Source organism: Pithys albifrons, chromosome 3, assembly GCF_047495875.1.
Source record: "Pithys albifrons albifrons isolate INPA30051 chromosome 3, PitAlb_v1, whole genome shotgun sequence".
Classification (NCBI taxonomy): domain Eukaryota; kingdom Metazoa; phylum Chordata; class Aves; order Passeriformes; family Thamnophilidae; genus Pithys; species Pithys albifrons.
Window position 1 is genome coordinate 16,919,895 of NC_092460.1, and position 27,893 is coordinate 16,947,787.

A 27,893-nucleotide genomic window follows, 5' to 3' on the forward strand; every position below is an offset into this window, starting at 1 on the left:
AGTGACCAGGATTGGCACAGCACCAGTTTCCTAGGGAAATAGGTTGCCCCCAAATGCCAGCTAAAGGCTGCTGTGCCTTCTGCACAAGGGAACCCCCTGAAAGACAACAATGGGTGTTTGTCATCAACCTTCTCTGCACACACATTCCCTTTGCAGTGATGCCCTCCAAGGCCAGTTCCACCTGTTGAACCTTCTCAGGTGGGCAAGAAGGGAAGCAACAATGAAGCAGTACCCTTCCTCCAGGACACACTGCATCAACCACAGGGCTCTGCATCCTGAGACAAGGGCAATCCTTGCCATCACACCATGCTCTAGAGAGTCTGTCAGTGAGAGGTAGCAGGGAACCTTAACCCTTCCAGATCCTTCCTATGCTGCCCATGAGCTCCCCGGCTTCCTCCAGCCCCAACAGCTCTGCTCAGTCTCTGTTCACAGCACAGCTGCTCTGCTGGAACAAGCGGAGCAGTGATGCAACTCCTCCCCACAGAACCAATAATATTGGAGAGACCTCCAAGATCATCCAGTCCAACCTATAACTGAACACATCAACCACACCATGGCACTGAGTGCCACATCCAGTTTCTCCTAAGATCTCCAAAGACAGTGATTTCACCTTCCCAGGCAGAAGAGATATCCAATGTCTAATCCCAATATCTGCCTACCCCTTCTGTGAAGAAATTCTTCCTAAATCCAGCCTAAACCTTCCCCAGCACAGCTCAAGACTATGTCCCCTTGTCCTATCATTTCCTGCCTGGGAGAAAAAGGTCAATCCCAGCCTAGCTACAACCTCCTGGTCAGGCAGTTATAGCGATAAGGTCAGCCCTGAGCCTCCTCATCTCCAGGCTGGACAGGCCCAGCTCCCCCAGCTGCCTCAGACCCCGAAGGAATCAGCTTTGCTGCCCTTGTCTTCAATCACTCCAGCACCTCAGGGTTCTTCCCGAGGTGAGGGCCGCAGAGCCGGACACAACACTGGAAGTTGAAAACCAGCGGCACGGGCACCGGGCAGCTCGTTGACAAACCACCCTCCCGTCCCAGCCCCGCCCGCTCCGACTCCGCGCGGCGTAAATAGCACCGCGGCTTTTATAGCGCCCCTTCCCGGCAGGCCCCGCGCGCGCCCAACGCCGATTGGCCCGGCGGGGCAGGGCGGGGCGGGGCGGGCGCGCGCGGGCCGGGAGGGGCCGGCCGGGCGGGGGCGCGCTCGCGCGCGCGCCGCGCGGTTCCGGGAGCGCGCACGGCCCGCCCCGCCCCGCCCGTTTCCGCCGCCGCCGCCGCTCGCGCTCGGGCCTGTGGAGCAGGAGGCGGCGGGAGCCGGAGCAGCGCAGGCCGCAGGTACCGGGGCAGGGCTCAGCGCCGACCGGGAGGGGCCGCGACCGCGGCTCGCCGGCTTCCCTTCTCCCTTTCCGCCGCCGCCACCGGGTGGGGCCCGCCCGCCCCCGCCGGCAGCCCGCGGCCTTCGGGCGGGGGCGGCCGGGCCCGGCCGGGCCTCTCGCCGCCGCCGCCGCCGTGGACAAAAGGGGAGGGAGGACGGGGGCGGCCTCTCCGCGGGTTGCCGGGGCTCGGTAACGGGGCCTTTTCCGGACGGCGGGAGCGGGGGAGGGGAAGGAGGGAGGGAAGGAAGGAGGGAGGGGCGCGGCCCCGGGGCTGCCCCGCCGGAGCCGCCCGCGCCCCGCCCGGGGCCCGAGGCCTTCGCCTGGCCGTGGGCGGCGCGGAGGCGGCGGGGGCGGCGCGGCCCGGCGGGTGGCACGGGGCGGGTGACACGGGCGGCACCGGCCGCGTCCCGGTGAGGGGCAGCCCGAGGGTGACGTCACCGCGCCCCGCCCGCCCCGGGGGTCGCGCCCGGGGGTCCCTGCGCAGCCGCTGCCCGGGGATTGTGCGGGGCCGAACTCTCGGCTCGGGGAGGAATCGCCCTCGGGAGGGAGACGGCAAAGTTTGGGTGGTGGTTCCTGCCGGGGCAGCGCCCGGCGCGGCTTGACACAATCGGGGCCCTGTGCCCCGACAGCCTCGCTTGGACTGGAAACTGCCCGGCGTGAAGCGACGCCCTGCCGAGAGACCCGTTCCTTTCAGGGGCGAGAGGAACCTCGAGACTACTTCTGTTGTGTTTCGGTAAAAAAAAAAACCAACAAACCAGTAAATAGACCCAAAAACTTGTCGTAGAGATTCGCAGAGTTAGAGTCATTAGAGGAACTCAGGACAAAGTATTGTTCCCTCTCGAATGATAACCACAACTACTTTGCTATTTCTTTAAGTCTGTCGCTGCGAGGTGTCTGGAAGGGAGTTTGTTTGTTTTTAGTTGCTGCCTCATATCCAGCTTTTGTTTCTCTCTGGTGCAGTTCACCTGTTTGTTGTAGGGAACCCTTCAGGAGCAGCAGTTCCCATCCACTCTTCCTCTGTGTGATACAGGATTGGGAGAAATATAAATAAGTCCCAAGATGTTCTAGGGAATATTATGTTTGTTCTTGCTCTTTTCTTTTTTAACTCCAGATCTTAGACCAGGTAAGAATTCTGCTGTCTGTGTGACTTTGAAATGGCCCACTTCTTCTGGAATCAAACTTATTAATCCTCTTTTTATATCAAAAATCTCAAAAGTTATTTATGTGTGCCCTGAGTGTTGTTTGTGACTCAAAGTATTAGATTCTCCAGTTGATTCATTTGGGGGCTTTTTTCCCCAGTATGGAAATACGAAGTCTTTCCCTCCCTGAAAAGATTATTTGTGAAAATCTCTGCCTCTGCTGAAGGCTCTTGTAATGCATCTGTGCCTTTCTCCTACCTTGTTCTGGCCTTCCCCAGGTCTCCAGTCACACCAGCACTGGCATTTTTCTTTAAAATATGCAGTCTAATTCTGGCTCTGATTTGGACCGAGGCTGCATGTTTAAAAAAAGAAAAACTGCCATTAGCCTTATTTCATTTTAATTAGTTCACTGGAATGCTTGGTGGCGTATTCAGCATAAGCGCTTGACATAAATTAATTAGAATGGGTGATTTGTATCATTTAATACTAGAATACACGAAGATCTTTTTCAAATAATTTCTTAAGACATAAATGCACCTTCACACAGGGGGCAAAATAAATGCAGTCACAGCAGAGCTCAGCTGAGCAGCTCTCCTGTTGTCCCTGCTGGTTCTCCAGGCTCACGCTCTGGCCGAGTGCCACGGCAGCCCAGCGCCAGAGGCAGGGAGTTCTCTCAGCCAGGAATTGACAGTAAAAACATCCTAAATGATCTGAACCGCCACCAGGATGTGGGACTGGCGGTGGCTCTTCAGATAAGCAAATTCCAAATAAAAGCAATTTGATATTTTGAAGGGGGCTTGGAACTATCCTTATCTTTCCTGGTGTTTTTTGACAGTAGCTCCATGAATCTGTCCCAGTAAACACATAGTAAGGGTGAAACTCTGTCACACAGAGCAGTGCTGTGCAAAATAAATGCACCCAATGGATTCATTCCCGGGGTACAGCTGTGCATGTGACACACCTGAATGCCTGATGGAAATCCTTTGGCACTGTGTGATTGCTCTCCTGTTGCAAATAGCTAAATAGAAAGGTAGTTTCTTATTACTTTGGAGATTCTGTCAAGAATAAGCACAAATATCCCAAAAGACTGTCTGTGGTACACTTGTTAAAGTTATCCTTGCTTTTTTTAGATATCTCTGTGCTTTCTGTCCTTTGTTACCACTCGTTATGAATTCTGACTAAAAGAACCAAAAGCATCATTGGAGTTGGTAGAATGACACTGCCCTGTCCAAACTCTTCTGTCCTTTTCCTATCACCACATTTTCACTTGGGAAGGGCATTTGAGACTGTAAAAGAACTAAGCTATCCATAGACTGCCTTTTAATTAAGATATTTGCTATCCACACAACTAACAGGCAGCCCTTCCTAAGTGAATCATCTAATTAAACTAATCAGGAGGTTTGCTGTCTTTCTCTGACCACCCTTCATGATCAGAGTCCCTACTAAAAGGAACAGTTAGAAAGTCACAAATACACCCAATAAAATTGGGTGGTATCCCCACAACAAATAGGAGGTTTTGCCTTCCTCAGGTTCCAGCAGTTGTGGATTTTCTGCTTGCCTTTTTATTGTTGTTTTTAATCAGAAATAGGGCTCAATTCAATCTCTTTGCTCAGTTAATTAGCAGTGCTTTGCAGCCACAAATAGTTGTGTCTCACCTGGCCTGAACTGTCACATTTGGGGCAGGTCACCAGTGTGGGTGTGTACACAGCGATTCCTCCTCCTTCACAGTTTAATGAAAGTTTTCTTTGCCTGTATCAGTGCTTGGGAAGAACCAGCAGCTCTCCAAGCACCGGTTATCTCTGTTTGCATTCTTTGCTAACATACCATTTTTCTTCTATTTTACACCTGGAGGCTCCCTGTTCTTTGCCTCCTCTCTGCTCTGTTGGAACTGTGGGAGGTGAGAAGGGTGTCGGAGGGTGGGGTCTGATCTTCACTTAGTGCTCACCAAGTGAATTGGCTGATTTTTTGAGCCTTGGTCCAGGACCTGTTTGGAAGGGCTGGGTTCCATGTAAACCACAGCAGAACTGGGATTCTGCACTTGAAGATTTTAAATTACACTGTGGAATGTTGACAGATGAGAATGGGATAAAAAAAGTATCAGAAATAAGAATTCAGCCTTCAGAAAGTTTTAAGTTGTGAAGTTGACCAGAAAAGTAAATAAAAACGTGAACTCTGGCAAGTCAAATGAAAAATACAAAGATGTGCCAGAAAGACTCTGAGCAACCTCATACTAACAGAAAAAAAATAAATTTCCACGTCCATCAGAAGCAGAAAGGTGCTGGATTGAAAAAGTGACAGAAATATTTGATGATGAAGCCATGAGTAGAAAGTTCAATGACTTATGTGCATTCCTGTTTCCCGTGGAGGAGTCCAGGAGTCCAAAGAGGTTCCTGTGCCAGAAATTCTCTTTATGGGGAGCAGGACTTGTTGGAAGATCTGCCTCTGCTTGAATTGTCAGCACAGTAATTTTTAGAGCAAAGTGATAAATACAGTTACAAGATGCCAAGAGCAGATGGTGCCTGCCCAAGGGTTCCAAAGGAAACTCAAACCTGAAATGACCAAATTATTAATTAGGCTGCATAACTTCTCACTCAATACCTCGAAGCCAGAGAAATAGAAGATGGTTTACATGGTAGTTCTTAAAGACAGTTCAGCAGGACATCCCAGAATTCAGTGCCTTTTTAAAAAAATAAATGATAAAAAGAAGTAACCAGATGGACTAACAACTCGCAGTAGGAGAAAGCCAATGTGGGTTTTGTAAAGGAAACAGTGCAACTTGTGTCTGTCTGCTGGAGGTTTTAAATGACTCACACAGAGAAGGGAAGTTTGGGACAAAAGGATAGGAATCTGTGTTGCACCTCTACTGTACAGAACACTCATAAATGTTCTGGTGAGAAAGGTGTTGAGTAGAAGGGCAAGAAAAGACTAGGAAGAATTGCGGCTTGTCCTTCTGACGCTGAATTACAGGCAACAAAATGCCAAATGAAATTTGTTCCACATAAATACAAGAGGGGGAAATCTTAATTTGTTTATACACTGATGGGGGGAAAGTTAATTGTTGCCACTTAAAAAGAACTTGATCATAATTCTGTGGAAATGCAGTTTTAATGTTCAACAGTGATCATATGGGCATGTGTGAGGGGCTTTGGAAAAGGAATAAAGGAAAAGGAATAAAAAAGGAAAACAGGGATAACATCATGGCTGAGTTCTCAGCATGCTGATTACAAAGAATGCAAAGAAAGGTGCACTTTGAGATGTTTTGCAACAGGAAAAGCAAAGATGAGACTGAAGAAAATGATCAGAGATAAGGAATGGATTTCATACAAGGGATGCTCAAAAAGATTAGAACTCTTCAGCTTGGCAAAGACGTGACTGAGCACAGTCTGGTCTAGACCAAAACTGGTGGTGCCTCTCCCTCAATCTGCACCGAGAGCGCAGGACGCAGTGCCAGAGTGCCCTGAATGACAACGATTTACGTGGCTTCAGAGCCAAACAGATGAAATCACAAGAGAAAACGCTCTCAGATGGGCTGTTGTGCACAAAGAAGTAAGAAAAAGTAACACCCTCAAACTTGAAACTGAGAAAATACACGTGCAGAGTATTCAGTGTGTTTTGGTTGTTCCTTCTTTTGCTCTCTCTTGGTCATCTGAGATACCTGCATGTGTCAGGCAGGGAGGGTGCTGGGCTTGCTGCCTTCTTGATCTGAACCTGTGTAGTTTCACAGGTGTCTGTGGTGGGAAGAGGAAGGAACACAGGTGAGTGTCAGCTCTGGGTACAAGAAGATGGTTGTCTAGAAGAGTTAGTTTTAGTTTTTCTTGTCCATAAGCACTTTGCTGGCAGCTGTGGGGCAGCCCTGAGTGCCACAGACTGGCCCACCTCACCCAGGCAGAGCCTGCCTTGTTCCATGTGTGGTGCCCAGCGTCCCACCTGACATGTCTGGGAAGAGAGAACTCCAAGGAAAAACTGGCCCAAATGCAAAGCGTTTTGCAGATTACACACACGTGGAAATCCAGAGATCTACTATAATTACCTCAATATTAAGCCCTAATCTCATTTTGTGCAAAGTAATCTTGGGACTCAGTATTGCGTAAGAGAGGTGCTCTTGTGTGTTGTGGTGCTTGCAGAGAGCAGGAGTGGAGTCAGGGGCAAAGTAGCAGGGATGTTGAGGGTGGAAGGACAGCAATGGCAGCCACAGATCCTGAGGACAAAATCCTGCTTTCTGCCCCCATAATTCACCATCCCTGGAGGTTTTTAAACTGAGATTGGCCGTGGCACTGAGTGCCATGATCTGGTAAAGGGACTGGAGTTGGACCAGAGGTTGGATTTGATGATCTCAGAGGTCTTTTCCAACCCAATCCATTCTATGATTCTAATCCAAACTTTGCCTTCAGCCTTGGAGGGAGTTGGCTTGGTAGAGTAAGGCAGGGGAGAAATGCTCCAATTAGTCTTCTTCCCTGGGTTCTGAAATAGTGTCAATTCACTAATTATACAGCAATAGGGAGTGAACAGTGTGAGGGTGAACTTTGCTGATAGTTGAGAACAAACCTGTAGGAGATCAGGAGGACCTTGCTAAGTTTGGTATTAGCAAAAACAAGATGTGTGGGGACAATTTTAAGACAGTTTTGCTTGCCTGTATTGCTGTTCTAGTTTCTAACAATTTTGGCTTAAATATGCTTTAAAATTTTTTTTTCAGGAACCTTCTTTTGTGGTGTTTTCCCCCCACCAAGTGTTGAATGTGAATTAAATAACCTGGCTTGGAAAGGAAGTGAAGGCATCTGTTTTGTTCATGCTTAAAAAACAATGCAAGAAAGCCCCACAGATGAAATAGGAGAAAAGCAGAAGCCCAGTGGAGAAAATAGAAAACAGAAGCTCAAAATCATGGAAAGTAACTGGGAGGAAAAGGGAGCTCAAAGAGAAGCCAATGACTAAGAAATTATGGATCTAAAAAGCTGGAATGTGGTAGAAACAACGAGGCCCTGCCATGTGTCCTGCTGGGCCTGCCTTTGCTTCCAGCCTGGCTTATCCCCTGTGCCCTTGTCCTTGTTTCAGGCCCAGCTTTCCTCACTGCTCCTGAGGCTCTCAGTGCAGTGTTCAGTTGTCTTCCAGGTTGTCCTTATTCCAGTTCTGCGGTGGTTGTTCCCCATATGGTCACTGTTGTATCGTTTAATCATCCGTGTGCCCAACTCTGAGTCATTTCCAGTTCCTTTGCGGCCTCCTGACATGGGGAGGGTCACAGCTGTACAGTCAGAAGGTGCAGGTGTGAGGTGTATTCCTACATCATGTTAATGATTTCTGCTTTGGATCATTTTTCCTAGTTCTTAATACTGGTATCTTAAAAATTGTGGTGCTTCAGAGTATTGAGCTTGTATTTTAAAGAAATTAACTATATAACCTTAAAATGCTGTCCTTGAGTGATCAGCTCCCAGTCTGTCATTCCATATAGGAAGTTGAATGTGGTTTTTGCCTTGTGTGTGACTTCACATTTATCTATTTCGAATTTTATTGCTTAGGCACAGAGCCTGTTAAGGTTCTGAAATTCATCACACTAAGCCCTTGCCTTTACTACCTGTAAATCTTGACATCATCAGTAAATTTTGTTGTATTGTTATTTTTCTTCACTTTTTCAGGTCATTTATGAATGTCGAGCTGTGCAGGTTCCACGGGTGGTTTTCTGAGTGCACCGAGCATTTCTTTCTGTCTGGTTTCCTATCTTTTGGCAGTTATTTATCTGTACACAGGGAACTACCCTTTAATCAGGTATTTTGATTATCTCATTAAGTTAAGAAAATAAAAGATTGAGTTGTACTGCACACCTAATGGTGGTAACTGACACCTCTGTTTTGAGAGATACCTCAGCTCTGAAGATCTCTGGACTGAGAATGGAGGGGGTTTATGTAATTTTTTTTCCAGAAAGCTCTTTACATACTGCAGCATTTTGAGTTTGAACGAATGCTAATATGCAGTAATAACGAAGAGAAGTAGGACAAGCTTAATGATTATAATCCCATCAGACTAAGACATCAGTCCCAGGCACAATAATGAAATAAGTAACAAAGCATTCAGGAAAGAATTAAGGCAATGTCACTCAACCTGGAGTGAGGGAAATAGAAACAATTGGTGTTAATTGTTTTAGTTTGGTTCTTAAGTGCAAGTGTTCATCTTTGCCTTTGGTGAGCACTTGACAGTAATTGCACATCATTTTCAGTGTGAAGCTAAGCCAGAACAAAATCAATATGGTTCATATTAAATTTAGTAGAAATGGGACAGCTGTAAAAGGCAAGTGGAGGCTCAAGTAAGTCTTGTGTTTAGTAAGAGGGAGAAGGATTTGGGCTCTTGGGTTGTATTTCTTATTGGTCACCTGGAGGAAACAAAAAATGCCAGGAATGGGAAATTCACAGTGGCTGAAGAAATGAGGAAGTGACTGGTAAAACCTGGTTGTAATGCAGTAAAATGTAACTAACAGCGGAGCAAGGAGCGTGGTCTGGGATTCTCTGGTACTGCTCTTTAATGTCAAGATAGTCCACACTTGAGTTAATGCACTGAGTGAAATGTGTGCTGGGGAATGACCAAGCTGTGGCTTGTTTGCTCTTGAAACGCAGCTCAGGGTGTGGTTCTCTGATATGGCATAAATGGATTTAACAGCACACCCTTGTCAGAGCTGGGGTGTCACTCCAGGCTCCCCTCCTGGAGCTGCTGTGCCAGCCCAGGGACATTTGGGGTGGGATGGACAGTGTGGGATGGGGAAGGGAAGGGAAGGGAAGGCACAGGTACTGTGCTGCTGGTCCCTAAAGGGCTTTCCTGGCTGAACTCTTCACTGTGACACCTCTACCACTTTGTTACTCCTCATGCTGGGAGCAGAGTCACTACTGACAAAGGTGTAAAGGTAATTAAAAAACAACCATCTCTATGTTAGGATCTGCAGTCTGGAAAGTGTTACATGAGCAGCAGAAAGAGGGTGAGCGAGGTAAAGTGTCACTCTCTTTCCATTTCATAGTTTAGAGGCAGTAAAAGCAATAGGGACAATCCTGAGTTTGAAGGAAGTGGCTTTAACACAATGTGTAATTAAGCTGTGGGAACTCCCTCCAACAGGATGTTGTGTGTGCTGGAAGTTTAGAGGGGTTCTGGACAAGACCATGGAAGAGAAATTTGTTTGAGGTTACTCAATTCATGGGAGTCACATCTCACTCGAGAAGCTCCTGAGCTGAAGGTGGCTGGAGAGCATTGTGGTGGAAGCTTCTTGTTCGTTTTACTCTTCCTTTGCGTAGGAATCCCATCCTGAGCTAATCCTGAATGCCCCACGCTGAGAGGGAGAGACCCAAGCCAATATACCCATTCCCATGTGTGTGTAGACCTCTAGCAAAGAATGGTCTGTGAGTCTTAGATGTAGGAAATGTTGAGTTTAGCTGCAAGGACAGGCTGGTCCAGTGGTCCGTGTCTGTTGGAGCCGCTTGCGGAAGACAGTGCTGGGTGTAGAAGGTTGCCCAGGTTCTGGTTTGTGCACTTTAACAAAAAACAGTTTGTGTGTTCCTACCAGCTTGATGGAGCTGAGGCATTGTTACCATAAAGCGTGGGCAGGTGGGCTGTGCAGGGCAGGAGAGCAAAGCAAAATGTTTTGCTTTTCCCTGTGGTGGTTAAAAATCAACAACATTTATTAGAATCCAAAGCAATTTTGTTCTCTGAGAGGGAGATGAATCGTGTGTTGTCATACAGATTTATCCTGAAGAGGAAAGCAAGGGCAAAGGCTGTAACTTGATAGGATGAATCCTACTTTGAGACTTCACATGATATCTTGGATTAGATGTGCTGTGTCCGCATGACACTCAACACAGATCTAGTGCTGACAGGTGATTCGGGTTTCCTCAGAAACATTGCACTGGCAGGCCTTGTGCTGGATGAGGAATCTGCTGCCCCACAGCAGAGGCAGCGTGAGCACAGCGTGCTCAAGGAAGGTGCATTGTATGGCTGTGCCCATGAAACACACATTTTGTATGTTGTGATAACTCGTAATGACTGTCTAAAATTAATCAGTCATGAAGAGTTCACTGGGGCTGGCAACTGATGTTGCTGAGACCTAATGCAGTTAAACTGACCCTGCTCCCTGTTGTGGTGATGTGGTACAAAGAGGCTTGAGCTGGTTATTTCTGGAGTTAGCTGAGACCTGAGGAGGTTCATTAGGTGGGGATGAACACAGATACTCTGCTCCCCATTTAAAGCTGGCTCTGGAAATGTACAGCTCTGTTTGCAAGGCACTTTTTCCAAACTAGTAAAACTTGCCAGACCTCAGCCTGGTTAGCTCAGAGTCTGAATGAACTGCTGGCAGAAAGCTGAATGCTCAGGGTTGGACTTGGTGATCTCGGAGGTCTCTTCCAACCCAGCTGATTCTATGATTCTGTGATTCAGCTTGCCCTGTCCAAGGACCTTCCCATGTTGTGTATTTAATCCCGTTGGATACTACACTGATCTTCTGTGTCAGTTTTTCAATTGTACTTCAGTCTTACAACAGAAAATTTCCATTTCTCTGTGGATTACATTTAATGTGCAACATCAGTAGCCTGCCCTGTTCTTTGCCAGCTTTGGGACTTTTTTGAAGTGTTAAATTTCATATGTAACCCTCCAAAAAACCCAAGCAGAGAGCTTTTTCTCACCAACTGCTCCCACATAGTACTGTAGTTAGAAATAGTTCTCTTTTGCAGTTCTGTCAAACTGCTTTATGTGCTGGCTGCAGTAAGGAATATAAATATAGTTGTTTCCCAAAGGCCTTGTTAGCAACGCTTTAAATAGCGTGGCTTTTTGGTTTATGAGTGCAAGTGTTCACAGGCAAACTTGCACAGAATTAAGAAAATCTTGATTATTGCAATAAACTGTGCTGACTGTCTCCTCAACAGCAGTGACTGCATTCAAGTTTTTGGTGTTTGTATTCCAGTGGGTTACAATTGAGCTCTATTTCCACTCCAGTACTGCTTGATTTCAAGTTGTACATGATGTCAGAAGAGCAGATCACTGAATGTGTGTGGCTTTCCTGTCAGTGTGGCTGTACAGATGAGTTCAGAATGATGAGTAAGTGGTCACTTGCAGAATGTTTTTGGGTTGTGTCCTTCTTCCAGGATCTTTTAGGAACCACGTAGCAGAAACATGGGTTGTATCTGACTCCTTTATGAGATTGAGTCAGCTTTTTCCTTAACTTTTTTCTTACTGTCATTACAATTTCAAGGCTGTTAGATCCCCATTTCCCACCTTCTCCAAGAGGTGGATTGGGGTGGTACTGTCCTTTACTTCACAAGTAGTGCTGTGAAAGAGCATCTCGTGTTGGTTATGTGGGGAAAATGGCATGGCAGCACATACAGGCTTAGATGTGCTCACAGGAGCTGATTTAAGGTAGTGTGATTAACATTTCAGCAGCAAACTGCAGTATTTCAGACAGTTGTTTATATGTGTTTTCCCTAATGAGGTGTGCAGTGGTGATAAAGAATTACAGAATGTACAGTTGCTGACATTTTCCATTGGGACTTCAGTGGAGGAGAAGGTTGAGACGCTTGTTCTCTGTTGGGAGATGTGGAACCCTGGATTCTTCTGCTCCTGGCATGTTTGCCTGGCCCCTCCTCAATCCCTGGTTGTGGTCTTTGGACCACTTCACCCCCTCAGATGCTCCACATTCAGTCTCTCCCTGCACTGGCTGTACACAGCTGCCCTCAAAGCAGACCTGTTTGCTCCTGGGCTGATGGGCCTTGGGGCTCCAAACTGCTTTGGTGTTCTCAGTTTTGGTGCTGGATCTTGCTGGATGGCCAGAAGAAAACTATGGGGAGAGCCTGCTCATCCACTCTTCATCACTGGAGTCTCTGAGGAAACTCCTTCCTCCTTCCCCTCAGACTTGAACAAAAATGAGTATATTTTAAGAGGAACTCCACATGCTGGTGCAGGGGCAGTTCAGGTGCTGGGACAGGGGCAGTTCTCCCCTGTGGTAGGCAGAGGGCAGGGCCTGACTTGTCAGGGTGGGGGACACTTGGGCTGTGTTCCTCTGGTCCCTCCCAGGGCAGGGCTGGCTGAATGAAGGGGAAATGAAGCAAGTGAGAAGAGTGCCAGGCTGTAATTCACTCAGCAGCAAACTGTTTAAGTGCTGTGTGGAGTCAGCAGCAAGCCAGTCTTTCTAAGGTTTCAAAACCTTTGCCTTCCAACATTTTGGTTTTAAGGACTTCAGGAAGATTAGGTGAGAAAGGATTTAAAAGATGTTTCCCCTTCCCCAGCATGAGAAATATCCTTAAAGGTCCTGCTGAGCTGCTTCTGCTGAGTTCTTGCTAACATGCAATAATCCAGGGAGTTTTTGTACAAAATTCTGCATTATACAAGGGATCTGCTCATGTAGCATAGCAGGCAGTATAAGGATAGTAGTAGTTAATTGTAATTAAATCCAATCATGATATCTATGTGATGGTAAAGGGCTGTTTCTTCCATTAATTACTTTCTCCAGGATGAGATCCAGAGCAAGACAGGCAAACCTGGCATGTTTGTTACCAGCTTATTCAACTTCAGAATGTCAACAGCATGTCCACAATCCTCACTCATGCTGTTTGGCCTTGGGATTTACAGGAGAAGAGGCACTGGAAAAGTTGCTCCTCGGAAAAATAAACAGCGTGCTGAAGAGGCAAATTCCCTTGCAGTAAACAGTAATACTTGGGAGAGAATGTTTAAAACATGGGAAAATGTATTTTTCCCATTTCTGATTTTTCTGGTGTATTTGGTAGGTTCCCTTAACAAGCAGGGCTTTATGCTGCAGGAGTCTTGGAGCCTTCCTGCCTTTAGAAACAGCAGCCTCATGTAACAGGGATATTAGTGTGGCAAACAGGAGCTCCTTGTGTTGTAACCTCCTGTGATGTTGGTGGGATTGAGTAAATGATGTCTAAAACTCTTGTAATACCTGTGAAAGACACTGACCTAGGCTGAGGAAATGTCATAATTGAATCTCTTCCATTGGGATGAGTCACTTGAGTCATGTTGTGAGAGTTTCCACTTTGAATCCAGCAGACTAGCTGGTTTTGAGAACCCTATAAATGCAAAGGTGGGAGGAGTGGTTCATTTAAGAGCAGGAAAAATGGGAGATCTGTTGTCTCACTGCAGAAGACAGCACAGATTCTCCCAGATCACTGCAGCCATTCTGCTACACTTACTGGGATAGAACATTTCTTGCTCAGTGTTCTGTGTGCATCATCAGTGATGCAGTTCCAGCAGCTTTCTGGATTTATTGGTCTCTCCCTGCTCTGTGTGTTGTGTAAAAGGATGAATGTGTAGGACTTGTGTTCAGCTACAGTGAGGTAGTAAAACCTTGGATTTGGGCTATAAGTTATATCCTCTTAGGTGGTTCATAGAGGTTTTTTAGTTTTAAATTTAGACACACACTGGTGACAGGATGGGCTGCAGCAAATAGTAAATTGTGTGCAATGGACATCTTAAATTAAACTCTTTGGGACCAGCAAAGTGCTTTGATTCCCACGTGCTGCTTGTACAAATTTGATGTATGTCCATGTTTCAGAATACTTGATTAAAAAAACAGAACATGTCAAAATGGAGCAGAAAGACCCGACTGCTGTGAATGCTGTTAGTGTTGCCCTGTGATATTCACCACTAAGATGTAGCTCCATTGTAACAATCAATTTTTTTCTCTGTTGTACCACAAGATGTTTTTCTGAGTCTTTGCCAGCCCCGGCAATCCCTTACAGCTGCCCAGTGGAGAGGAATGTATTTATTTTATCTAAAAATAACCAGCTGAAGGATGCTGATCTGCACACTGAATCCTCTAAATTAGGCAATTATTACTGTAAATGTGTTCATGCATGAATGACGGGCTGCTGTTGCCATGGGCAGATATCTGCTGAAATTCGAGGACAACCTATGGGAGTTTGGGACATTGTAGCGCCACTGGAATGGTTCCCATACACATGGACAGTAGGGGCAGTAGAAGTGAAGTGTCTTGTTCTGGCAACAAGTTCACCCTCACCAAAGAGAAGAAACTTCACATACCATAAAGCTGTAAAGTCTGTAACCACTAATTTAGTTAAATTGATGTTCAGCAAGGCCAAGGGCAAGGCCATGCACCTGGGTTGGGGCAATCCCAGGTACAGGCAGGGGGATTGAGAGCAGCCCGGAGAAGAAAGACTGGGGGGTGTTGGTTGACAAGAAGCTCAGCATGACCTGGCAATGTGCCCTTGCAGCCCAGAAAACCCAATGTGTCCTGGGCTGCATCAAAAGCAGCATGAGCAGCAGGTCGAGGAAGCTGATCCTGCCCCTCTGCTCTGCTCAGGTGAGACCCCACCCCCAGTGCCGCATCCACCTCTGGGACCCCAGCACAGGAAGGATGTGGACCTGTTGGAGCAGCTCCAGAGGAGGGACATGAAGATGGTCAGAGGGCTGGAGACAAGCTGAGAGAGTTGGGGCTGTTCAGCCTGGAGAGGAGAAGGCTCCAAGGAAATCTTAGAGCACCTTCTGGTACCTAAAGGAGCTACAAAAGAGCTGGAGTGGGACTTTTGACAGAGGCATGTAGTGATAGGACAAGGAATAACTCTAAACTGACAGAGGGCAGGGTTGAGTTAGACTAGAAATTCTTCCCTGTGAGGGTGGTGAGTCCCTGGCACAGTTTGCCCAGGGAAGTTGTGGCTGCCCCATCCCTGGACATGTCCAAGGCCAGCTTGGATGGGGCTTGGAGCGACCTGGTCTAGTAGAAGGTGTCCCTGCCCATGGCAAGGGGGTTGAAACGAGATTATCTTAAAGGTCCCTTCCAACCCAAACCATTCTATGGTTCTTTGATAATGCCAAGAAATAAAACGTGGTGGTGTTTTTTGGTGACTTCCTTCCAAGGGATCTCCGTCTACTCAGCATCTATAATCTGGGCTGTTTCTGGAAACTTGAGTTTGTAAGTGGTCATCTTTGAATTGAATTTTATATGACACACTTGTTCCAGAAGGAATTCTTCTGCAGTAATGCTCTCAAAGCTGAAATTAAAGAAAGATGAGGGTGCCATAGGTCACCAAAAAAAAAAAATTTGTATTGGTTGAGGCTTTTTGTGACCATCCAGAAGGACCCTCTAGAAGCTGGCAATGAGGGAACTTTAGTTCCCTAATTTTTCAGTGTGATAAATGGAGGGGACTGCACAGCAGGTTTGAGATGTCTTGGTGACTGTCCTGCACATAAGAGCATGGGCAGGGGAGAGTCTTGTGGGGCGGATCCAGAGCAGTGGGAAGGAAGTGGGTGAGCAAACAGCTGAAGGGCATCTTGGGTCCAAATGATGTCAGCGGATCTCAGGAAGCATTCAGGCAGGGAGAGTTTCATGATAAGCTTTTCTCAGGAAAAAGATATTGAGGAGATGAAATAAAGCTCCTGAAATAATTTTTTTTATATATAGACAAAATTTTTTCAAGCTATTTTATGGAAGGATTTAAAGAAAGCAATACATTAGATGATTTTTTTAACAGAATTGTAGTTTCTGTGTAGACCTTGGGCATAAATATGTAGAAGGCCAAAGCATAAAATGAGATTCAACTGGCAAGGAGCACTTAAAAAGTAATCTGAGTGACGGAAGTATTTAGAGGAAGATAAAGGAAGAGTTGATCTGATAATCCATTGAAAAATACAGTTATCCGTAGGTGATGCCAAACAGGTCACCTACCCCAGGTGCTACTGCAGGTAACACAGGTGATCACGGGCCAGAGCCACTGGCACAGAAGGGAGAGAGAGGGAGGATACCAAGGAAGGACAGGTTATCCCATCCCATCATCCACCTACTTTGTCTCCAGGGTGGTTTCGTCAATGGCCTAGATAATTATCTGGGAATCATGATTATTAAACTTGCTTCTGACAGACTGTGATTAAACTGGAGGACAGAGCAAGAACCTGGAGGTAGAATAAAACATCAATCAGTGCAAGGATAAATAAAAGCCTGACAGTGGAATATTTAGCTGTGTGAATAGAGGACTATTTTCTGTATGGCCATTCAAATAAAAAATATCTAGGAGTTACCAGGAATTAAAACCTGAATGTATCAACAGTGCTGTCTTGTGGGGAGGCAAGGAAGAGAGAAAGGACAAACACTTCCAGATTGGTGTTTAAGCAGCAGGATATCCTGGATGATCATTGAAATAATCCTTCAGCTCTGGGCACTGTTCATACAGCCCTAGGAGAAATTCTGGATTCAGCTTTTGAGCTCCACGCTTTGGTACATTTGTACCAACTGGCCTCTGCCCAGAAGGGAGCAACAGAAAGGTCTAAGAAATATGATTTACAGAGGAGGCTTGAATAAACTGGAATTATTTTGCCTGAAGAGAAGACTAAATGAAGACAAGCATTCTCAGCTGCAGTGGGGAAAGGCAATAATCTATTCTGCGATGGCCGTGACAAATGGGATAAACAGTAATGTGCTTATGTTACATCAGAGAAGGTTGAGGGTATGTATTGGGGGAAGTTTTCTCATATTAAATATTGTGGAGCATGGGGGTAGGTGACTTCAGAAGTTGTGTAGGACTTGAAGAGCAGATTAGCCAAAGCTGATGTCAGGTAGAACTTGTAAGTAGTTGATCTTGACATGGTACAGAGGACACAGGATTTCCAGTTCTGTGCAATTCAAATACTCCCTCTGCTAGAACATGTTCAAACTCATCTAGAACCACTGAAAGAAACCCTTTTTAAAGCTTGGATCATTTAAAACCTTCCACAAATGTAAAAATAACCCCAAATCCCCAAGGTAAATAACTTGAACTTGTATACATGTACATTCACACAGTGAAAGAATCTCACTTAAGTGATAGATTTTAATCTCTTGAGCAGTGGTGTCTGACAGAGCTGTGCTCTGCAAGTCCTTCAGGCCTTGCTGCTTGATGGGCTGAAATGCTCCTTCTCTGTTTGCACCTGGAGAAGAAGTACATAATCTCTGCACAGTAATACCCACTGCTCCTTCACCACTTTAACAGTACTAAAGGTGGCTTCTAGATGGGTAGTTTCACCTTTTTACTTAATTTCATAAGGCAAGAGAAGAAGTGAAAAGGACAAAATATTTTTGCTGTATCCTTTAAATCATGTCTGCACTTCTTTGAGCCCTCACCGCTCGCCAGCAGCCCTGGTCATCCTCACAAACGTCGTTCTGGGTTTGTCATGGCAAAGGTTAACTCACAGGGGTGCTCTCTGTGGTGTTTGGTCAGGCAGTCATAGGTATTGTGGTGGCGTTGCTGTTTGCTCCATTTCCAGGAAGCTTCATGGGATGACTAAGCGGCTTCCCCTGGAGCGCCTTCGTGTTATGGAGAAGAAAGTAGTTACAGTTCTGTCCTCATTGCAGTCCCTTATAGCCAGGTCACTCCCTAAATCTCTGGCTTGTTCCAGCATTGGTCACAAGTGCCTGGAGAAAAGGAAGAGGAGAGCAGGCACATGGATAGTGCTGTTTTTTTTTGATTTGCCAGAGCCAACACAACCATCCCCTTCAGCCTTCACGAGACCCTTCAGTCTCACCCTGACTCTTGGCTTTCCTTAAAACCTTTCAAGCTTTCACACTGTCTGTTTGAGGTCAGAGTTGCTTGTGGGCAGATCATGGATATACAAATCAATTCATTGCACAGCAGAGATCTGTGTGGAGCACCACGGGGGTCTCCCCTTCTGTGTCCCCCCTTCACTCACTGCAAGCTGATAGCAGGCTGGATTAACCTGGTCACAGCAATACGCAGGAAAGTGGGTTGAGGAGTGAGATGTGTCCTGCCCAAATCCTTTGCAGTGTGGTGGGTGTAATCTGAGGAACGGGCTGGTTACCTCGAGATCCTTCTGTTGCTGCTGTGACATGGCACCTGGTGCTCCTCAGTCCAGCTGACTGGCACTTTGTAGTTAAGGCAACTCGGTGTGACAGGGAAATGTTCCTGCCCTTGAATCGAAGCATCTCATATTTGAGTACCTGAATACACTTCTGAGAAGGTGCTCTCAGTGCTGCTCAATCACTCACTGTCTCTGGGTGTTCCTCTCTTAACCTTTAGAACAGACCAACAAATGCTAAACCAGGCCAATCTCCTCTCCTTTCTATTATTTTTGGATCCAGTGGTTTATCAGTGTATGGACAAGTTTTGGGGAATGTTTTTCTGAACAGGATGGGAAGTTGAATTCACTCTAGTCCAAATATGTGTCTGTGTCTCTAATGGATATGTATAGTGGATTTTAAAAGTCCTTATTAATTGAAAACTTAGTAGTTATTATTAGCAGCATCTCGGTTAAAAGCTGTAGCAGTTGAAATGAATAAGCTGTTACTTTGTTTTTCAGCTATGGCAGCCATTCGAAAAAAGCTGGTTATAGTGGGCGATGGTGCCTGTGGGAAGACCTGTCTGCTGATTGTATTTAGCAAAGACCAGTTCCCTGAAGTATATGTTCCCACCGTCTTTGAAAATTACGTAGCAGATATTGAAGTGGATGGAAAGCAGGTATGTGAACCCTTCTGTAACAGCCAGAATGAGCTTGTGTTTGTTCAGAACAGCATGGAGATCTCTGCACTTCTTGTTAGTACACATGAGTAGTTCTTAAGTTGCAAATGTATTTTTCAATATTAAGCGTGTTCCTGTGGCAAAAATAATTGGCTTTGCTAAAACCTGCTCATATATAATGTTTGTTTAACAATCTGTTTTTAACCTTACACAAATTGAAGTTCTAAAAGTCAAGCACTTAGTCCAGGTATGGTGTTGCAGCAGGTGGGAGGGGTGGAGCAATTCAAAGACATGCTGAGGACACAGGGCTTTGGAATGGAGTCCCTCCTTTGGTAGGGCCCTGGTATTGTGATTAACCACTAATTCCTGGAGAGCCTTTTGGTTCATGCCCACTCCTGGGAACGTGCAGGATACTTGTGAGGACAGAAGACTAACAGGCTTCAAAGGAGATTGATTTTCATAGTGTACATCAGCATCATCTGTCCTGCTTTTCTGAAGAAGCACAATTATTAGCAGCCAGGTATACCCACAGCTCACTGAGCTCCTTTACTTTGTACTTAAGCAAATTAATCATTAAAATATTTTACTTTAGTTTTAAATATTTTGAAAATCAGTTGTCAGTCTGTGGGAGCTCTTGTGTCCTTTTGTTTGTTAGCAGACGAGCAGAGGTGCCAGACACCTGCTCCAGGGAGCAGCTGTCAGGCTGTTCTCTGATCCCTGGGTAGGGTGTTGAGGGATGTGTGAAATTGTCGCTTTCCAGGATACTCCAGAAATACACAAAGCAGAAAGTTTGCACCTTGAAAGCTCAATTCTTTCCAAACCCTCTCAGGCAGCCACGGTGTGTGTGTTTTGTTCTGTAACCACACAGAGCTGACTCAGAGCCTGGATCTGCAGGTCAGGCACGTGGCAGGTTTTGGTGTTGACGGTGCTGAGTTTCCTTCCCTGTGTCGCCCCTTGTGTGACATGGGCCTTTGCTCTGGGCTCAGGTACAGCCAGAAATCTCTCAGTCCATTCTAGCTCAGATGCAGGGACTGATGGATTGAAACTGCTCAGCTTTGATCCTGATTGGAGCAAAGAAGTTTTTTGAGCTTGTTTCGGGCTTTACATTCAATTTGATTACCTGCTGTTACAGGGATGGGTTATTTGTGGGTTTAGTCGTGATAGGTCATGCTAGTTGAGTCTAAAAAGGGCTCTTCTCTCCCATAATATGAATTGGTAAGAGAAAATTGACTTTTAGACTAATGTTAGAACATATTTTCCCCCAAGTGACAGTTTCTACAGTTTCTGTATTGTATCTTAGACTGTAAGGACTATTGTTTAAAATATGTATGAGATCCATTTCTCTCTTATCACTGAGTCAAACTTCCTCATTCCCTTCTGCCTGAATCTGTGCATCTCTGCATGAGTGAACAGGGAGTCCTGCCCTATCAGCTGTGTGCAGCCAGTGGCTAAAGAAAAATGGCATGAGCAGCTTGAGCAGTGTCAGCTGATTTCATTTTTGTAACTAGAGGATATATTTTATCCAAGCACTTTGTCTTCAGAAAACTTGATTACAGAAGTTTGTAGGAGGGCAGTGCTTAAGCCTGTTCTGTTTGACAGCCACTTACTCTGTTTTCCTAGAAGAGCATTACCAGAAATGTCCAGAAGTCATGTGAAGACAAAAAGGTGATGGCAGGAGAAGTGTTTTTTTAGGTAGAGCAAAGGAGCCAATGCCAGTGTCATATTAAGGAACCCTCAGCAGACATCTCTGTAAAAAATACAAACATTTGCCACAGAATTCACATCTGCAAATGCAGATGACTCTGAGGGGAGTATTTCTGACAGAAATACAGAAGATTATTTGTGTATATGTGTGCAACTTAAGGCTTTGTCTCTTCACATTTTAAACAAACAGTTGCATTGCACATTCAGGCTCACATTTGGGTTCCAGTTCTGCCCATGTGTCTTTATCTGAGCTGCTGTGGACTTTTTTCCTGGAATTTTTGAACATAAGACTTTAAACAAGAAGGAACCCACTCCACTGCAAAGGCAGACTCATTGGAGAATCTCAAGCAAGAGTACGCCTTAAGAGCTTGATTATAGTTTTTTAATTTCCTGGATTAAATGTTGGCTAATTCCTTCTATCGTTTTGAACAATCCTATGGGGGTGTTCTCCCCAGGCTCCAACATAAGTAGAAATATTGAGAACATTAAGTACTTTACTTGCTTCTTAGTAACTAGCAGCTTTATACACAAATTAGATCTGCTTCAAAGTAAATTGTATCATAAATTTCTGCTGTGATGGAGTTGTAATGAATTTGTGCACAAGTGAGTACAGTCTTGACATTTCTTAGTCAATTCAGGTTCCAGCTGTAAACTCATTGAAAATTTATGTAGTCCTGAAAAGCCTATGCTTAGTCCACTTTCCCTGAAAACTGGTATTTCTGGGATACTTGTCAGAGATTCCCAGCCCTTTGGAGCTGATTCACTTTGATTCTTCTGTCTTGCTTTTCTGCTGTGGCTTTTATGTCCTTTCAGGGAATTGACACTGGTCATGGATGTAAAGAAAAGTCTAATAAGCTGCAATGAGTTGATATTTGGAGTTAAAGAGTGTAAAATTCCTCATAGGTCTCCTGTGGAAGTGTTTGTCTCATAGTTTTTATCCACTGGCTTCTGAATCAGAACTTCCCTGGTGATCTGAGTCCTTTTGTTTATTTTGCAGGTTGAGTTGGCTTTGTGGGATACAGCAGGACAGGAGGATTACGACCGACTTAGGCCGCTTTCTTATCCAGATACCGATGTTATACTTATGTGTTTTTCAATTGATAGTCCTGATAGTTTAGGTAAGTAGATCACTAATGGAATTGGAACCACTTCTCTGTGTCACTGTATTCCCCTTGGAAATCACACTGTAGAATATATTTTCACCTGAGAGCTTTCCTAGTTTCAGGATCCAGGCTGGTTTGAGTGTACAGTTGTCAGACGTAAGACCTTGAAGGAACCTGCACTCTTGAGCAGTGCTGAGCACCATGAGGGCCACAGCAGCACTCTGTGTTTGCCAGGGCTCTGCTGCCTGATTTGAGCCACCCTTGGCAGGGGAGCAGCACCCCAGCCCAGCCTGTGCTGGTGTGCCTGTCCCTTGGAGGGGCTGCCCTGGGGACCCCCAGCACACAACGGCTGTAGGTGCACTCTGCTGTGTCCAGGAGCCCTGTGAGCATAGAAGGTGACCACTGAGGGGCATGGCCCTCCCAGGTTTTAATTTTACTTCTTTTTTTAAATTCTCTTTGGAAGTTGTAGGTTCCTGTACACTCAAGACCACACTATATCTGAGAAAATGGAGTAACTTCCTTTCTGTGTAAACGGGAGCTTTGTGTTTTCATCCCTTTTCCCCCCAACACTCCCCCTTTTGTTCAAGTTCAAAATACTCTTGAGTTACTGGTCCCAAATAACCTGGGTATTTTTGATCTTTGATGAGTTAAAAACATGGGCTAGAGCTACACTGGCGGGGGCTCTCACAGGAGATTTATACTCTCCTAGTCTGCTTTACAGTGATGGAGATTTCCATCTTCTTATGATGGAGAAAAGAGAAGAGTTGCCTGATTTATGATTTCTGAGCTCTAAAAACAATACATTTCAAAAATCTGTGTATTCAATGGGCACCTGTTCTGTGTGCAGTCCAAGACTGAAATCGTCACCGAAGGATTTATAAATCTCATTTCTAACACTCAGTATCTCTGGAAGTTTGTTTCTGTTCCTTCAAAATGGTAATTACTCCATCCATCCAGTGTAGTCTACTAAATAAATACATGGTGGTAGCATTTTTTCCAAGAACCAAGTTTCTGTATAAATTTTCTTCCCTCTCCTCCCTTCCTGCTCACCCATGTCCAGGTGCCAGGGTCCCTCGGAGCAGTGAGCATCCTTTCAGATGTGCACTGTGTAAAGGCCAGCACACCTGAGCACTCCAGGTGCAGCTGCAGAATTGATGTTTTGGCTGTAGTGCAAAAACTGGCTTTAAAATCCATGTCTTAAGTTGTTATTTTAAGCAAGAAAATATGCCATAATGCATAATAGTGAATGTCTCTTCAAAAGCTGAATGGAATTTCGTGAAGATAAAATGGGGTTACACAGCCTGCAGGTACATCCACAGGTGAGTCTCAAATGTCTGAGAGATTCTGAAAGCAAAGCCAGATGTTTTGGGTTGTTCACCACTTCCAGCTATATAGAATTTATCAAGGTTTTGCTTTCAAAAGCCCTTAAGTCCTCCTTCCATTAAAAAATAAAGTCATGTAGGGACGTGAGGAGGAGGTTTCTTGTATGTGAGCACAAATTCTTTTGCTGCAGGTAGGAAGAAATGGCAGATTGAAAATGAGTTACACAAAGCCTTTGTTTTTGTATATCTGTAATCAGTGTGTAGAACATTTCTGCTACACTTAATGGTAGAGTTTGGAGCGGATGTTTGATGTTGCTTTATATAAAGAAAGGAAGTTAAAACTTGGGCTCTAGTGTTGTACCCATCTTTAGCTTCTGGAGATAAATAAAACGTTTTTCATGAAGGAAAATATTCCATAACTTTCTAGTCCAGAATTGTTCATGCTGTGGTTTGTAAGGCCCCTCTGCTAACCCTTGCCAGGCAGCTACTGAGAGATGCAGAGCAGCCAAGTGGTTACGTGTCCTTCAGCCTTCAAATTTCCACAGACAGGCTTGTCTTCTTTGGTAATAGCAGAACAGGTCTATTTGCCTCACATGGTACGAGTAGAAAAAAGGGCATCAGTTTTAGTAAAGTTGTACTTCCATTTATTTCTTTCAGAAAACATCCCAGAGAAATGGACCCCAGAGGTGAAGCATTTCTGCCCCAATGTGCCTATCATCTTGGTAGGAAACAAGAAGGATCTGAGGAATGACGAGCACACAAGACGAGAGCTGGCCAAAATGAAGCAGGCAGGTTCCTTTTGGAAAGTCTTACAATAAATGACAGACATGTGTGGTGGTTGTAGAGCATTAAATGAGGCACCCACAGCTGGCTGTCAGCTGCTGTGGGCTGTGTGATCAGCACCTGCCCATGGCAGACACCATGAATATCTATTGCCTTTAACTGTCTCCTTTTTTCCTGTTTGGAGATGTAGTTTTTAGAAAAAGGCATCCTCAGCAATTAAAATGGCTGTATGGAGTTGCTAACAGTCAGCTGCTCTCTGTGCTGCAGAGCTGGATCCCTGAGGTAGAGAGGAGTTAATTAGGAAATGATCAGCACATCAGTGCAAACACTCTGGAGTTGCTCTTTATTTGGTGTGTTCAGGATGTGCAAGGAAATGCTTTTATTGGTGGGTGTTCTGAGGGGATAACCAGAGGTGCTGTACCTCATTCCTGAGCCTACTCCTAGGTTTCAATTTCAGATTGAGCCTAAACCCCACAGTTTAGGAATGGGACCACAGATATTCTGCTCTGTCAAGGAATTTTTTGCTCCTATAGCATCATATTTGGGGGTTTTATACAAAGACAGGCATTAATTTTGGGATTTGTTTATAGGCTTTTTTCCAGTTGTAGCAAAGAATTGCATAAATATTTCCTCAGAAATAAGCAATCATTTGCTCAAGTTTCAAAGGGTCTTGCAGCCTTGGGGCTTAGAGGTGTCAGCAAAATGATCGTGTCCTTGGGCTCTGGATTTTTAACTAACCAATTAATATGTGCATTTAACCCAGAAATTCCTTTGTGTTTGTTGGGAAGCTGGGTGGGGGAAACCCAGCAGTTTGGGGTTGGAAGTCCCAGTGTGGGTTTGGATTGTTCTCACTGGCTGGTTTTGTGCTATTTCAGGAGCCTGTCAAGCCCGAGGAAGGCCGGGATATGGCAAACCGCATTGGTGCATTCGGGTACATGGAGTGTTCGGCAAAGACCAAAGACGGTGTGAGGGAGGTGTTTGAAATGGCCACTAGAGCTGCTTTGCAAGCCCGGCGTGGCAAGAAAAAGTCCGGGTGCCTTCTCTTATAAAGCGTGGCCAGAGGAAGATGGCCAAAGCAGCACCCTGCACTTGAGTAATTTTGAAGTGCTGTTTATTAATCTTAGTGTATGATTACTGGCCTTTTTCATTATCTATAATTTACTTAAGAGATTTAAAAATCAAGTCATCTTGCTACCAGTATTTAGAAGCCAACCATGATTTTTATAACAATCTGCATCAAATTCATCAGTGCACCCAAGGTTAACCTCAACATTCCTCTAACAAACCTTTTCTGCACTCACAGGATATGCCAGGCGCTAATTGAAGACAATTCTCTATCTTCTTTCTTCTCTCTAGAAAGAGAAAAAGCTGTCAACACAGAGGATTGGTCTGTAACTACTTTATAACTAACGTCCTATTCTAATTGAGTACAACAGTTACATGGCTGTATGGAATTGAGCGTAGCTTCAGTGCTATCACATTTAGGAAGATCTGATTTTCATGGCTCGGTGATGTAAAACATGAGTTTGAAAATGTGATCACTCTGAAATGACCAAGTCCCATTCAGCTAAGGAAAAGTGAGGGTTCTGTGGTTTCATGTTAGTTACCTTTTAGTTACTGTGTAATTAGTGCCAGTTTAAATGTATGTTACCAAAAATAAATCTATTTACCCCAGCTTAGATGTAGTATTTTTTGTATAATTGGATTTCCTAATACTGTTACTTGTAACCTCTGCGTTAAGGTGTTCTGGGTTTTTTAAGAAACTGTATTTGAAAATAAAGTCCGATGGAAAGCAGCTGATCCTCTTCCCCTGTTCATTTGTAAGAGTCTGACCCATTTGAATGATTTGAGTGGTCTGCACACCCAGGAGGAGTTTTTCCCATGACGTGCTGTAGGGATGAGAAAAGACAGCCTGCTCACACTTAAAGCTTCTGAACTGTTCAGTTGCCTTAAATTCATTGCTGGACCCAGTTTCAAAACTATAAAAACAAAAAAAAAGAAACTTTTTGTGTAAGTTTGGTTACCATGTAGTGATCAGACTCCTAACCTGTGAACTTCTTGCTGTTCTGCAGCCAACTAAACTCTTTCTGTATTTTCATTTTTCCAAGAACTAATAGAATAAAGGCAGTTTTCTAAGCTCCCTGTATCCTGGTGTCTGTATTCCTCACTTTGTGTTTTTGGCCCAGCATCTGACAGCCTGAATTAGAAATTCCATTTTTGATACAGCTGTGAGAGGATTCACTGAGCACTTGCAAGTGCTTTAATACTTATTTTTGTTTCCCAGCAAGTGATACACTCACTGCTCACGGTGGTTTCCAAATGTTGCAGCAGAGCAGAGGTGCAGTTACCTCACCTGGCCCCCGCAGGGAGCAGCAAAACTTCCCAGGAGCTTTTGTTATTCAGACCAGATGAGAGGCCATTAGCTGAGTTGAATTTGTTGGTCCTGAGCACAGGATTAGAGGAGCAGGAGGAGGCTGTGCAGGAAGAAAGGAGGAGCCGTGTTGCTGTGGGAGCTTGTGATGGTTTGCAGCAGCCAGGCTGTGCTGGGGCAGCGGCAGAGGCTGCACGTGGCAGGGTGTTTGCTGTGCTATTCCATAAGGGATGCCTTGGAGCGCTGCAGCAAGGGCTGGGCTCGAGGTGTGGGCCCTGTGCTGTGCCCAGGCTGGAGAGCAGACTGTGCTGCTCCTGGGAGAGAAACGTCAGGGAACATCTCTGTGGTGCCACTGGGATTTACAGCAGCTGCTGTTGAGCCAAGAGCCTCCACAATGGCCTGGGCAGGAGGGAGTCCAGTTGGTGATGACAATCCATGTCAGTGAGCACCTGGCTGCATCCCATAATGGCCTACAAAACGCCCATGTTGCTTCTTTTTTTGGACAATGTTCCTGATTCCTTTTCCTGTAGCAAAGGAGAAACAGACCCAGCCATAGGAGTGCCCCATACCTCTGTCCTTGTCCTCCCTACACAGACACCCAGAGTGAGCCTCGCCCCACCCTTCCCTCCTTCCTCTCCTGCCTGCTTGTCCTCCCCCCGCGGGGTGAGTGGCCTAAACAGTGCAGGAAGTTCACAGCTGCAGTGGTGACAAGTTTAGTTACTCACTTGAAGTTCCCTCTTTGTCCGTGTTGCAGTTGAGCAAAACGGGCTTTTCAGTCTTGCAGGGCCAGGGCCGTGGGGTTGCCACTCGCTGTGTCACAGTTACAGAGCAGCTCTGCCGGGGGTTGGAGTCAGGCCTGTTCCTCAGAGCCAGCTGTGCATCTGCCCATGCATTTCCACACAGCAGTGACTTATTCCAGTTTTACTGTAAGCTCTTGTTGACCTCCAGCACCATCTGAGTCCTCAGCCTTCCTGCCTTCCAGGGCTGGCAGCCTGGCTCCCTTTTGGTTCCTGCCACATCTGTCACCCCTGGAAGCCACATTTGTTCTGGATGAAACAGCTGAGGAGACAGCCAGCCAGCCCTGATCTGGGAAAAGAGAGCTCGGCACTCAGGGACAGTGATCCAGGCTGGCAAGGAGTGTGAAAAGGGCAAGGGAAAAGCTAGGAGCCAAGTGCCAGCCCCCTGGGCCGGGGAGGAAGTTCTGTGCCTGGAGTAGGGAGATGATGTCTGCAGGAGGCCAGAAGGTGTGGTTTTGTGGCCTTTGTTGATTACTCACCGCTGTTAAACAGCAATTTTCTGACCTTGCAGGACAACACTCTTGTCACACACACCTCAAAAGGGGTCCCTTGAGCCCATCTAGTCTCCCAGGAGCTTTTGGCACTCCTCTGGGTCCAAGTTCAGCTGGCACCACGGAATGTGTCCAGGCACAGGCTGCAACTCTGAGGCAACAAGGAAGTTCAACTCATTCGGTGTCATTAAATGTTGCTCATGCAGGACCGAGGAAAGCCCTAACCTGTGCTTCTCTGAAAAGGGCAGGGCCCCAGCAGTAAACTCCCTACTTCAGATTAACTTCCCAGCTCCAGACAGAAGACTGAAGTCTGAGCAAGTGTCAAAAGTGCCCTAGAGGTGACCCTGAAGGGAAATTCCTCTTTTTCAGGAACTGTGGCTCAC

At 45.6% G+C, this 27,893-nt stretch overlaps 1 protein-coding gene across 2 annotated transcripts; it reads left to right on the top strand.

Annotated features, from left to right (window-relative positions):
• The first annotated feature begins 1,201 nt into the window (after positions 1 to 1,201).
• RHOA (ras homolog family member A) lies at positions 1,202 to 25,997 on the top strand. Of its 2 annotated transcripts, XM_071550741.1 has the most exons (6): positions 1,202 to 1,326; positions 8,134 to 8,263; positions 18,782 to 18,939; positions 21,641 to 21,761; positions 23,726 to 23,856; positions 24,727 to 25,997. In XM_071550741.1, exons 3-6 carry the CDS (start codon positions 18,784 to 18,786, stop codon positions 24,898 to 24,900), a joined length of 582 nt encoding a protein of 193 aa, XP_071406842.1. In that variant the 5' UTR covers positions 1,202 to 1,326; positions 8,134 to 8,263; positions 18,782 to 18,783; the 3' UTR covers positions 24,901 to 25,997. The 2 variants fall into 2 exon arrangements, with proteins under 2 accessions (XP_071406842.1, XP_071406841.1); XM_071550740.1 differs by lacking the exon at positions 8,134 to 8,263 and having other exon boundaries at positions 1,205 to 1,326.
• The last annotated feature ends 1,896 nt before the right edge of the window (positions 25,998 to 27,893 follow it).